Below are 13004 nucleotides of genomic sequence, written 5' to 3' on the forward strand. Positions count from 1 at the left end.
TGGCTGGCTCACTCACACTGGCTTTGAACCTCTTGCTCCTGACTTCTAAATGCTAGGATTGCAAGTATGCACCACCACTCTCAGTCCCCATAGCACAGATGTTAGGCACCTTCCTCTTGTCTTTCTGGGAACCCCTCTAGATATCATCTACGGCCACCCCTTAGCTGCCGGCTGAGGTGAAGCTACGGATACTTTTTTCCTGGGAAGAGACACTGCTAGAGAAGAGTGCGCATAGCTAACAGGAAAAGAATGCTTGCTTGCTGAGCACAAACATCAAGTTGGTGAAGAGAGATGACAACAGGATAATGATGTCCTGAAGATCAATTTGCATGGAGGAAAGTGCTGAACTAGACATGGGAAAGGCTTCTTTCTGCACTAATAGCTTTGAGGTGAAGCCAGGGAGCCTTGCACCAGGGTTGAGCCACATGGCAGGTAAGAATTGGACAATTTAGATACTGTCTTAGTTTGGGCATTTATTGCTGTGAAGAGACACCATGACCATGACATCTCTTATAAAGAAGACATTTAGTTGAAGTGGTGGCTTAAAGTTTCAGAGGTTCAGTCCATTATCATCATGGCGGGGAGCATGGCGGTGCTCAGGCAGACGTGGTGGAAGAATAGCTGGGAGTCCTATATCTTGCAAACAACAGGAAGTCAACTGAGACCCTGGCAGTATCTTCAGCATAGGAACCGCAAAGTCTGCCCCTACAAGGCCATATGTACTCCAGCAAAGTCACACCTCCTAATAGGGCCGTTCCCTAGGAGAGTATGGGGTCAGTACGTCCACACTACCACATTTCACTGCCTGGCTTCCAGTAGCTTGTAACCATATCATAATGCAAAGGCATTTATCCCAACTTCAAAAGTCTCCATAGTCGATCACGATCTCAACAAAGTTTAAATGTCAAAGTTCAAAGACTCTTCTAAGATTCATGCAATCTCTTAACTATAATCCCCTATAAAATCAAAAACAGATCACACACTTCTAACATACAATGGCACGGGATGTACATTACCATTTCAAAACATAGGGAAGGGAGCATAGTGAGGAAATCCTGGACCAAAGCAAGACCGAAAACCATCTGGGCAAACTCCAAACTCTGCAACTTCAACGTCTGATGTTGAAATGCAATTCAGATTTCCGACTCCTTTCAGTTTTGTTGACTGCAACACACTTCTTTCTCTAGGTCTGGTTCCACTCCCTGTTAGCAGCTCTCCTTGGCAGGTATCCTATGGCCCTTGCATCTCTAACATTTTGGGTTCTCCAAGGCAATTTAGGCTTCAACTTCACAGCTTCACACAATGGCCTCTCTCCTAGGCCTCCATTGAGGGACACCTGACATATGCCTGGTCTCAGTGACTTTATTCCATAAATCCTTTTTTCTATCCTTAACTTTAATATAGAACCATATGGCCAAAGCTGCTGCTTGTAGGGACTGGAACATGGGCCCCCTCATTCAATTACATCTTTACCAGCTTTCTGTTTTTCACTGTCTAAGCTTGGCTGGGTCTCTAGACCAGGCTGGCCTCAAACTCAAGAGATCTAACAGCCTCTGCTTTTCTAGTGCTGGGATTAAAGGTGTGCCCCACCACACCTGGCTCAAAGCTTTTCTTTCTTTCCACAAATTGGAAATTTAGCTGGGTGAGATTTTACCCTGAGGTCACCACTCCCTTTATTTTACTTCTAAATCTGTTTATCTCCTTGAACACAGGATTTAGCTCCATTCCTGATGCTCTTTTTCTCCTCTTTTTACAAAATTTATATTTTGTAATTTACACTGCTCATCTTGCTCTTTTTCATTAAAAATCTTCATTAGAATCACCATTAATATCCATATGACAGAGTCTATACTAGGCTGTTTTGAGATTTCTTCTGCTCACAGAATTAATCTAAAACCCTTCACTGTAGCCTCGGGTAGACTCTTTGGATAAGAGCAAAAGGTTGCCACTTTATTCACCAAAACACCAAAAGACCAGTCTCTAGGTTACACACTAACATTCTCCTCTGAAACCTGCTGATCCCCCAGCTCATCAAAACACCACTCTCGCTCAGCGTCTCTGTCTTCCAGGCTCCTACTAGGATGGCCCATTAAGTAGTATTTAAAGCATTTCACTGTTTCCTAACCCAAACTCCCAAAGTTCCTATTACTCCAAACAAAAAAACAGTCAGCCCTGGTACCAATTTGTGTCTTAGTTAGGGTTTTTCTATTGCTGTGAAGAAAAGACACCATGATCTGAGTAACTCCTATAAAGGAAAATGTTTAACTGAGGTGGCGACTTACAGTTTCAGAGGTTCAGTCCATTATCATCATGAAGGGGAGCATGGCGGCATGCAGGCAGACATGGAGCTGGAGGAATAGCTGAGAGTCCTATATCTTGCAGGCAGCAGGAAGTCAACTGAGACACCAGGAAGTATCCTCAGCATAGGAAACCTCAAAGTCTGCCCCCACAGTGACATACAGTGACATATTTCCTCCAACAAGGCCATACCCACTCCAACAAAGCCACATCTCCTAATAGTACCACTCCCTATGAGCTTATGGGGGTCAATTCAAACTACCATAGTCACCTATACCTTGGAAGAGGAAGAAGAGATGAAGGAAACGAATAGAATAAAAATTGCTTTTATGCATGTTTGGAGAGTAATACAAGTAGCTCTAAGTTTCTCTTCCCATCCTGATTATGATAATGAATCTGTTTCAATAAAACTTGCAAGATGATGCTAATTGTGCAGATTTTTTTTTTTAAATGGCATGTCAGGTTTCTTTAATCTCAGGCTTCTTCTTTTTTTTTAAAGCTCTCATAAAGTTTTATTAAAGGAAAACTTCCCTGGTTTACTTTTCACCAGTCTGTTCTGGCATGCTTCTAATAATGTCAGAATCACCTGGGTGATTCAATGATGGCCAGTGTGCATACTCTGTAGTATTTTCCACACGCTGTGCCCAACTCAATGTTATTGCCACTGTAGTGATGGACACCAGTTTTAGCCAACATGGCATAGTATTCTGTTTCAGATTTCCTCAAGGCGGGGCAGTTGTTGGCGAGGATCACCAATTTCGCTTTGCCCTGTCTGATCATCTTCAGAGTCTGTTTGTATCCCAGCACGTACTTCCCACTTTTCATAACAAGCTGGAGCCGAGAGTTGATCGACTCCAGAGACTTTTTCGTCTTCTTTGCGGCCACCATCTTCCTGCCTTAGGTGCGGGATGGCCCCCAACCAAGACCAGCCGCCAAGATGGCCAGGGAGCGAGAAAGGAAGGAGCTCCCACAATGCCAATCTCAGGCTTCTTAACAAGCTGCTGGAACAGCTTCCTTTTCTACAAAGTTTCCAGTTACTTTGCTACATTTTTTAGGGTCAACTTCATTATTTCCAGACTGACCATGGAACCACTTAAGCCTTAAGTGGTTCTCAACCTTCCTACTGCTGCTTAATCTAATACTTCCTAACCCTTGAACACAATTCCTCATGTTGGGATGAACCCCAACTTTAAAGTCATTTTTGTTGCTACTTCTCAGCTGTAACTTTGCTATCGTTATGAACTGGAATGCAAACATCTGTGTTTTCTGATGGCCGTAGGTGACCCCTCTGGAAAGGTTGTTCAACCCCTAAAAGGGGTTGTGACCCACAGGTTGAGAAGCACTGCTGGGGCTGCACCTCCATGCTGCACTTAGAGAAGGCTGTGTTTGCAGAAACTGAAAACAGTATAGTTTCAAGCATGTGAACTCTTAGGTCAAAGTACCCTTCTAAGAGCAAACCAGAGACAGGTTAGTCAACAGAGACACAGGACAATGGAATATATGTGCAGAGAGAGAGACTGGCAAGAAATCACACACAGAGAAAAGAGCCCTGCTTCCTCATTTACTGTTAGCAATGCCAATTGCCTCAAGGCCCAACTGCATTCCTGGTATCAGACTCTCACAAAAAGCTACAGTATTGCTAACAAAACACTCTGGTTGCTTAAAATAGTTTAAGTAATTTTGTATAACTGTTAGGAGATAAACCTTAAGAGCAAAACAAATGAAGGGAGAGGAATGCAAAGTATAGTGTGTGTGTGTGTGTGTGTGTGTGTGTTATACTGCAAAGTTTTGTTAATGTTTCCTTAAAAAGAAAAAGAGAACTCAAATTAGAGCTATTTTCTCTTGGCATTATAAACTCCCATTCACTGTTCTATTCTCAGACCTAACAGTGCCTTATATACATCTAACAAATGTTTATTGATGGACATACAATTCAAAATGAAACTCACTTGATCAAAATAGTACATCTAATTGTGAGGTTTTTCAGTAGCGTTTCATTTCAAATTAAGATGTTCTTTATAATTCTCAATAAACAAAGAAATGCTGTTTGTCAAATAGGAGACTAGAAACCATAATGGTACTTTTTTGTGTTGTTTTTTTTTTTTCAGATCTTGTGTTCACTCTTAGGGTTTTGAAGCCTGCTCAGTGTAACGGTCATTAAGACGGTTCACAAACTGTGCCAGAGCTCTTCCTTCTGGCCACATGGTTCTGTACTTCCCTACTCTTTGAAGTTAGGTATCGCTGTAGGAGTCATATGGCCCCTTCTAAGAGGAAGCCTTGAAGAGTCAATATATTGCTATTATCCGGCACATTCTTTCCCTTCTCTTGCCAACAGTGGAAGAATGTGCTAAGATGCAGTCTCTCACAGCCTTGGGGGTCCAAGTGACTACCGGAAATGAAGCTCTTGTGCTGATCCTCATCAGATATAGAGTATGACAGAAATAAACCTTTGCTGACTTAAGTCACAAGGAAGTGAGGAGAATAAATGGCATTGGCTCTCAATTTCTCAGAACATTAACATTTTGTATATCTGTTCAAAAAATTCTTTTACTTTTGTATAGGTGTTACACTTCCATGTATGGGCTCCAGATACATTTTCAAATCAATTTCTCATCCTCCCAACTTGATTTCTGAAACCCAGGATCCAAATACATCTGGATGAGATGCTATTCTTGCACTCCAGACTCTTGCCACCTGTTCTCATTTGCATTCTTAAGGCTGTTCTACTACCAGTACCCAGTAGGTTCTCAGCATTTATTCTGAGCGAATTGTGTGCCATAACCACACTAGTCTTATAAACAAGAATGCAGATTCCAAGGGCTTGTAAACTCACTGGAAACAGTCCCACACATTAATAAGTGCAATTACAGGGGTTTTTTTGTTGTTTTTATTTTTGTTGTTGTTCCAGATCTCTCTCCCTTTTGTTGTTGTTTTGAGACAGGGTCTCACTATGTAGCCCTGGCTGACCTGGAACTTGCTATGTAGGCCAGGCTGGCCTCTAACCCATGGAGATCTTGATACTTCTGTTTCCAGAGTGCTGGGATTAAAGGCATGTGCCACCACATCCAGCCTTTTTGCTCTTTCTACTTGTGGCAAGTTTTCTAAGATCTTTTATAGCTACAAAATGTGGGATTTCACAGTAAACTAATAATAATACAAATAATGTTTATGATAAAATGGCATGCAAATCATTTATAGTCAATAATAATAATTGAAAGTAATCCCTCAAGGATACTCACTTGCCTAAACCTATTCTAATGTTCAAACAGTAAACATTCGGAAGCATAAAAGAGAAGCCTCACAGGGTAGCTGGTCTAACAGGCAACTTGCACAAGATGTCTGGAGTATGAGCATAGTGGGCTTTTCCTCTGATGTGTACTGGATTAAAACCCTGACTTCTGGATTAACTTCGTTTTGGTCCTTCCCAAATTCACTAACATCAAATATTTTGTTATCCCATCTCAAGCTGTAAGAAACACTCATGAAGGACTGCTTTACTAACTGTGGAATAGGTCACAGCATCAATGCTTCATTCAACTGATTTATAGCAGCATTGCAGCGACGCTCAAGAGACTCGGGGTAAAACACATTGCAATTTGTCTAATTCAGATGCCTCAAGTTCATCTGAGCTCAGAATCTTCTTTTCCTCTTCCCTTGTTCTGGAGCTCGAACACAGGATCTTGCCAGGAGAGACAAGTTAAGTCCCCTGCCACTGAGTCACACACAGCCCGAGTGCCCCAGTTTAGTTAAAAACCTAGATTACTAACCTGCTTTTCTTGAAAGCATGGCTTGGGAAAGACTAGCTCAGATTATCACAACCAAGAATTCACAGAACACAGCCTTCTAATTTATTATTGCCCTATATTGAAATACTTTTTGATGCAAAATTTACAATTTTCTGCTGAGATGTTTTAAAGATATCAACTGCTTCTCCCTCCCTCCCTCCCTCCCTCCCTCCCTCCCTCCCTCCTTCCCTCCCTCCTTCCCTCCCTTCCTTTCTTAAGGGCCATGAAAAACTGTTTCTCTCAGGCCTCATTACAAGAAAATGCCTTGCTTAGGCAGAAGAACTGGTTTTGTTTTTTTAAACCCTGGAATTGAAACATGCTTACTTTGTTCCTTTCCGGGCTCCAAGGAAGTTCAAAACCCAAACTAAGACTCACGTTGTACAGGACCTGACAGTACGGTACTTTCTTCCCCGCCCCCTTTCTGCCCAATCTCAATATTCTCATTTAGTTTGTTTCACTATATTGTACACATAGACACAAAATTACTTCAGATATCTCGATACACATATGTTATGTGTGTATAACTAATGTTTCTCTTACAATTTTGTATCCATTTATCTCTTGTCACAAAAATATTATGTATTCGCCTTTATCTAAAAGTTTTTACATAAATCCCTATACAGAACATAAACATTCACTACAGTAGTCAAACCTGTAAACGCTGAAAATAAGGAAAAAAGTTGGCGTGCCCCTAACAGCGATCTAATAATAAAAAGCTTTATTAAACTGTTTCTTAACAGGAAGATTTATTAAACTCTTTCCTAACATAACAGGAAGAAGAATTAACATTTATTGTGCATCAGTAAAACTGCAAGGCAATTACTAACAGCAGTTCCATTTTCAAAACAAAGTTGGAGAGCATCTGCCAGCGCATAATCCCTGAACCAGGAAGAAGAAATTGACCTTTCATGACAGTGGAAGTGGGGGTGGGGGGCACACTCTGTACACCCCTTTTAGTAAAAGTGTCAAATCAGATGAGATAATCGTAATGGCAACAATATATACTCGCTAACAACCAAGTTCTCCCAGCAGCTTCTGATTCCGGAACACGCACTTGTGAAGCAGCTGTCTAAACGTCGAAGCTGCGACCAGTCAACACCAAACAGAGGAAACTACACCACAATCTTATTCTTCACCTTTGAGGATAAGGCCATTACTTGAAAACTTTAACAGGGTATGTATATTGTGAAGGATCAGAAATACTTTCCAGCTTGTTTTATTCTTGGGAACATTTCTGGAGAGCAGCATTCCCTCCTCACCCGCCCGGCTATCCGCGCCGCTTGCAGAACTTTGAGCAACTCCAGGGCGGCGGGACCGCGTTCCGGAGTTAGCGAGCTGAGGGGAGAACCAGGTTCGAGTCCCGATAGCAGCTCGACAGTCCCTAGCCTGGGCTGACTCATCTGGAGGGCAGGTCACCCAGGCGAGCCAGTCCTCGGCACGCGCAGACCCCGAGGACCAGGGAGGGTCGCATGTGTGCGGAGAGCGGGCCTTCGCGGAGGAGGAAGTCGCACTTACCGAGCGGGGGCGGGAGGGAGGCCCGGGGTCACCGTGGCACGGGGCGGCGGGCGGGGAGGCGGCGCGGGGCGCGGGCGGGCGAGCTCGGCGGAGGGATGCTCGGCCCCGCGCGCGCCCCCAGCCCCTTCCCCACAGCGGCGCCCCGCGCAGCAGCCCTCCCGGGCCGAGCCACTCCTCTCCGTCAGGCGACGCCAGGCCAGGAGTCAAACTTGTCCCGCAGCCCCCTGAGGGGGCGGGCGGGCACGCGCGCGGCAGCGAGAGGGGGTCGAGCACCCGCTCGCCGGTCAGTCCCCGTGCGGCCGCCCCGCCCCACGACAGCAGGCTCCGCCCACCACCGAGTCCCGCCCGCGCCGCTCTGGGTGCTAAGCCCCGCCCCCTCCCGGTGGGGCCCAAAGATTGGCAGTTTCTTTCTCCTCCGCGACCGCGGGAGCTAGTAGAGGCTCAGAGGGAGGACAAACTGGGGCACGAAGGGTGCATGCAGGTCCGGGCCCGGAGAACTGGGGCGCCGGGTATATCATACTGGGGCAGGGCTCTGGCGAAGAGGGGGCGGGCAGAGCGTACTCTATGGAACTCAGGATGCGCCAGCCCCCAGAAACTGGGAGCAGGGGAATTCCTGGGAATGGAAATTGAGGGAGAGTTCCCTCTGCAGGACCGGAAGGCGACCAGAGAGAGATAGACTGTGTGCGTCTCAGCGAACGGGAAATCAGCAAAAGTCTGTCTTGGCTAGCGCCTGCAACCTTTCTTCTTGCAGGAGTCTGATTGATACGTGTGCTCTAAGTAGTGGGTTTGTGTCATCTAAGTTATGATGTACAGTTCTTGACCGTGGCTTTTTCTGTGGGATACAATTCACTCCTGTATAGAACACGTAATTTTATGGTCGATGCTGAGAAAACACTGTAATCTATCCAACACCTGTATGTCAATACTAATTTGAGACACTTAGTTACACTAGCGAGAAATGTAAGAAACAGTTATGATTCCTGGGTAGAAGAAAAGAAGAAAGGAAGGAGGGAGCTTTTCTGTGAGTCAGTCATATGTGGGAGAAGCGCCTAGTTGTACTTGTCTCTTAAAATAATTCATATTTCTCTGTGTCTCTCCTCTGTCTCTCTCTGTGTGTCTCTGTCTCTCTCTCTCACTGTGTGTGTGTGGGTGTGTGTGTGTGTGTGTGTGGGTGTGTGTATGGACTTGGTACTTGCTATTCTGATCTGGCTGCCCCTCTTCCATGGTGGTTAACTGTGGCTATTGCTTAAAAATGATATTTACCCGTGAGTCTTCAGTATATCTCCCTAACAGAAACTCACTGCAAAGCAGTGGTCCTGAGGACTACTACTGGAATAACGGAACTTAATTGTCTAGGAGCTTGGGGTGCTTGGGAGATCTGTGGAAGGATGTTTCCTGAACTGGGAAAAAGGTTAGAAAAAGCAACAATGTAAAACAATTAAGCTTTGACAGGGACTGCTAATTCAAAGCGGAAAGGATAGAATCTTTTTAATGTGGTTACAATCAGAAAATGGATACACCAAGAAACCTACCAAGGCAAAGCACAAGATAGTTTTCATCAGAGGCAGTGAAAAAGGCACCCCCTACGCAGCGACACCTACACACAACACTCCAGCAGCGTTGTCTTTAATTACAGAATGCAGTGTATAAACCCACAGTCTGCATTTGCGGAATCTGGAGCTACTTTGAGGCTTAGTTTGCTTTTTCAGTGTTAACACTGGTACACTTTAGCAGCAAGTGACATTCTTTTCATTGTTCCTTCCTGCTCATAATGACTTTGCATTCAGTTTTGCAGTGTTAACTTTTTAGTTTTCTTTGGAGTTATAGTGAGAAAAACTAGAAAAGTCTGGCAACCAAATCAGATACAACGATGAAAAGCAGATTCTAATCTAAAGCAGACACTCTCATATGCCATTTCTTCTCCCTTCTGCTAATACATTGCTTGTTCTAGGCCTGAGTCTTTTCCATTAAATTTGCTAATTAGTTCTGATTTAAAACGATTTGTTCCATCACTCCAGCAGAAGCAATCAAAATATCTTTACCACCTGGCCCACGAATGCTAGCCTGCATCACCTGCTCTCCAGCTCTCCCCCGCACCGGACTACTCTCTCTGTGTCCACACACCAAGGGTCCTGTGTGTGGCATGCTGCTAGCCTTTCACACAATTCTTCTTCGTCACCTTCCCTAACTATCCTATGGAAACCTCCAGTCCTCTCTCAGTTCCTCACTTTCAGCACTAAGCTGCCAGCACCAGCGTCTGAGATTCCCTGCTCTCATTTAAATGTAAGCCCTGTGAGATAGATAGAATGTTGCTTACTGAGATCACTGCCGGGTCTCAGTGTATGATACTTACTGTGTCCATCACAGAGAAGTGACTCCACGTAGAAGATAATTTATATTTCCTTTTGTAACTGCCAAAGACTTTCATATATTTTATCTTTTTGAACTGTGTGATTTAGACATATTAATAAAGTCTGAAACGTAGCCCAATTTTATTCTGTTTAATTCTTTTTTTTTTTTTTTTGGTTTTTCGAGACAGGGTTTCTCTGTAGCTTTTGGAGCCTGTCCTGGAACTAGCTCTTGTAGACCAGGCTGGTCTCGAACTCACAGAGATCCGTCTGCCTCTGCCTCCCGAGTGCTGGGATTAAAGGCGTGCGCCACCGCCGCCCGGCTATTCTGTTTAATTCTATAAGTGAAAAGCTGGTTTTGACCTACCGTAGCAATACTAAGCAACTGTGTTTGAAGAAACAATTACAGTTAAGCTTCTATGACTAGATCTTATAACCTGCCCAGCAAAGACATCCACAGAAAAGTAGTGACCAATGAAAGTCTCCATATTTGTCCATGAAATGAAACACTATTACAGTGATCACAAATGGAATAATTGAACATAGAATCTTATTGCTGATAACTGACAGATGCTGTCAATACAGTGTCCTTTGTAAGAGCTCAAGTAATTTTAGTTAATATAAAACTGAAGTTAATTGTTAGGGCTCAAAAGATACTCCAAAATCTCAGAGACAAAGATCTGTTTTCCAGCACTCTCTCTGCTATCTGTGTTTTAACACGAACAGGTCTAGTCCAAACAGTCCCAGGAAGACATAGAGATGTTAAGACCCACATTCTACTGATGTCCCAAACTGGGAGGAAGACGTGTTTCAACTGGACCAGCAAAATGGACATTATGGACTCCCCTCTGTCATGTAAGACAAAATAAACACTCCCTTCTATAGCTTGCCTTGCTCATGGTAGTTACCATAGCAACAGAAAAGTGAGACAACCTGGTAATATCATTTTCCTGCCTTTCCTGTGAAAGCCATGGATCTTACCCCTGGCCTGGGAGAGGCTAAAGCCCCTTAGTTCTCTGGGTCAGACAGATAGGGTCCAGTCCCTATCAAATCCCAAAGCATCAGCTCAGTTTCTTGGGAAGCCTCATTCTTTACATGTGGAAGGAGGGTGATTTTCTCTCCGTATAGCCTGCGGAACATTTACCTCACAACTGCGCCACAGTGCTGGGGACATGGGGAGGGAGATACATTCTCTTATAAGCCAATGTCCATTCATCCATCCATAAGTAGGTCTCTCTACAAGACCACATTTTGCACCGTGGCGGTACAGCTATAGGATCCTGGTTAACTTGCTTCTGTGACTATTTTCTGACAATACGGCCTTCCTGCTGCTCGCCATAGCAGGGCTTGAGGCTCCTTGTGGTCTAACTAAGCCCTGTTTGTCACTCCAGTCCTGTGTCCATCCTGAATGGTTTGCCTCATCTATACCACATTCTTTCTCCCACACTTAGGCCTTTCAGTCTGCTGCCTCCCATACCCTTTCCCAATATCTGATGACCCTGAAGATGGCTCCTTCCTTGGTGATCTTTACCTGGATCACTCCAAACTTGCTCTGTTCTTCCTACGACCTCCAACAGTCCCCAGGGTGCCTCTCTCTGTTGTGGCATTTACTGGCTGTGAATGTGGGTTTACTTGCCCATCTCTCTGAGTAGGGAAGAGTGTCTGCTATAAGAACTCGTAAATATTTTATAAATTGATGGATGAGAAACACCCTTGGCCTATAAACCATTGAAAACCAGAAACTTGATAGAATAGGACCATCTTCCCCCTGAGCATTATAACACAGACAGACAGACAGACAGACAGACAGAGTCTTTCTTCTAATTTATAGTAGTATACCACAAGTTCCATGAAATTTTAGGAGGTTTTAAATTTATTATTCCATCATCTTACCAGGATGAGGGGATGAGCACAAAGTGCTTGTGTTTGTTTTCATGTATTAAAATAATCATCCTAACTTCTCAATGTGCTTGTTATACACTGTAAAAAAACAAAACAAAACAACAACAACAACAAATGGTTGAAAGGCTACTAATTAATGTTGCTGTCTCATGCGTTAAAGACTGTTCCAGAACGTTGCTCTGTGTTTGATATATCATTTCCTGATGATTATCTAACAGATGGGAACAACTAGCTTTGGTTTCTGTTTTCATGTTCTCTGAGAGCAAGTCCATAGTCACTATGTTTACAGATTTAGGGTTGTCGCTGTGTGTGTCAATGGTCCGCCTGGAACATCCCGTCCACCAACACCTACCAAACACATGAAGAGGTCCATGGCCCAGGAGACACAGTGCTGCTCATTATGGAAAAGCAAATGAACAGGGATGACTCAGAACCACATAAACCAAGAGCCGCTTGTCGGTCTTCACGCTTCCTCTTTCACATCCATCTTGCTCATCTCTTCAGGGCGCGCACACCCTCTGCCTTCACACCTACGCCCTGTTGTCAGTGTCTATACTTGGCACAGAGCTCTTGGAGGAAGATTCTGGCTGTGTAATAAGCAGCTGACCTGAGATACAAAAACACTGGGTGCCTGGAAGGTGGCACACTGCATACATCTGAAGGTAATCAGGCAAAAGTCTATGCGATACCAAGGAGAGGCAAAGCAATGCCTTTCATACTCCGGCCCAACCCCAAGAAAGCCAAGAAAGCCGTCAGTTAACTTCAGAAAGCCTCTCTTGTTGCAGCCAAGTTTTTGTTTCTGTTGCTTTTAAATCTGAGTCTGCAACTATTGAACCTGATATTTTTCAGACTGGGCCATTGATTTTTTTTTTTTTTTACTTTATCAAACAATTGAAGGTTGTTACATTGTTCTAGCATTGTGAAGGATGTTTTGATTATGTATTTCCACTCCTGTTATGCACACACCTAAGATAAGGCACTTCGGTATCAAAGGAGTTATTCAAAGCTTTGTGACCAGAGGCTGGAATACCTCAGGGACAGGGAACTCATTAAAGGCTCATTAAATGCGGCAGTCCCTTCGGAGGGTACTAGCTGAGCAGGCAAGAAGGCGGCTCCAACAGGTTCTTTCCTGCAGAGGCTGCTAGTATAGCAGGGT

The 13004-nt window shown here is 44.1% G+C and overlaps 1 protein-coding gene across 1 annotated transcript; it reads right to left on the reverse strand.

Moving 5' to 3' along the window:
• Positions 1-2880: 2880 nt before the first annotated feature.
• LOC119800052 (60S ribosomal protein L30-like) lies at positions 2881-3259 on the reverse strand. Its single transcript, XM_038310074.1, has one exon. The coding sequence runs from the start codon at positions 3184-3186 to the stop codon at positions 2881-2883; it is 306 nt and encodes a 101-aa protein (XP_038166002.1). The 5' UTR covers positions 3187-3259.
• Positions 3260-13004: the final 9745 nt, after the last annotated feature.

The sequence above is a fragment of the Arvicola amphibius genome, chromosome 1 (assembly GCF_903992535.2).
Source record: "Arvicola amphibius chromosome 1, mArvAmp1.2, whole genome shotgun sequence".
In the NCBI taxonomy this organism is placed as follows: domain Eukaryota; kingdom Metazoa; phylum Chordata; class Mammalia; order Rodentia; family Cricetidae; genus Arvicola; species Arvicola amphibius.

Coding starts and splice junctions, on each gene's coding strand:
- LOC119800052 (XM_038310074.1), bottom strand. CDS start 3,186: ATGGTGGCCGCAAAGAAGACGAAAAAGTCTCTGGAGTCGATCAACTCT.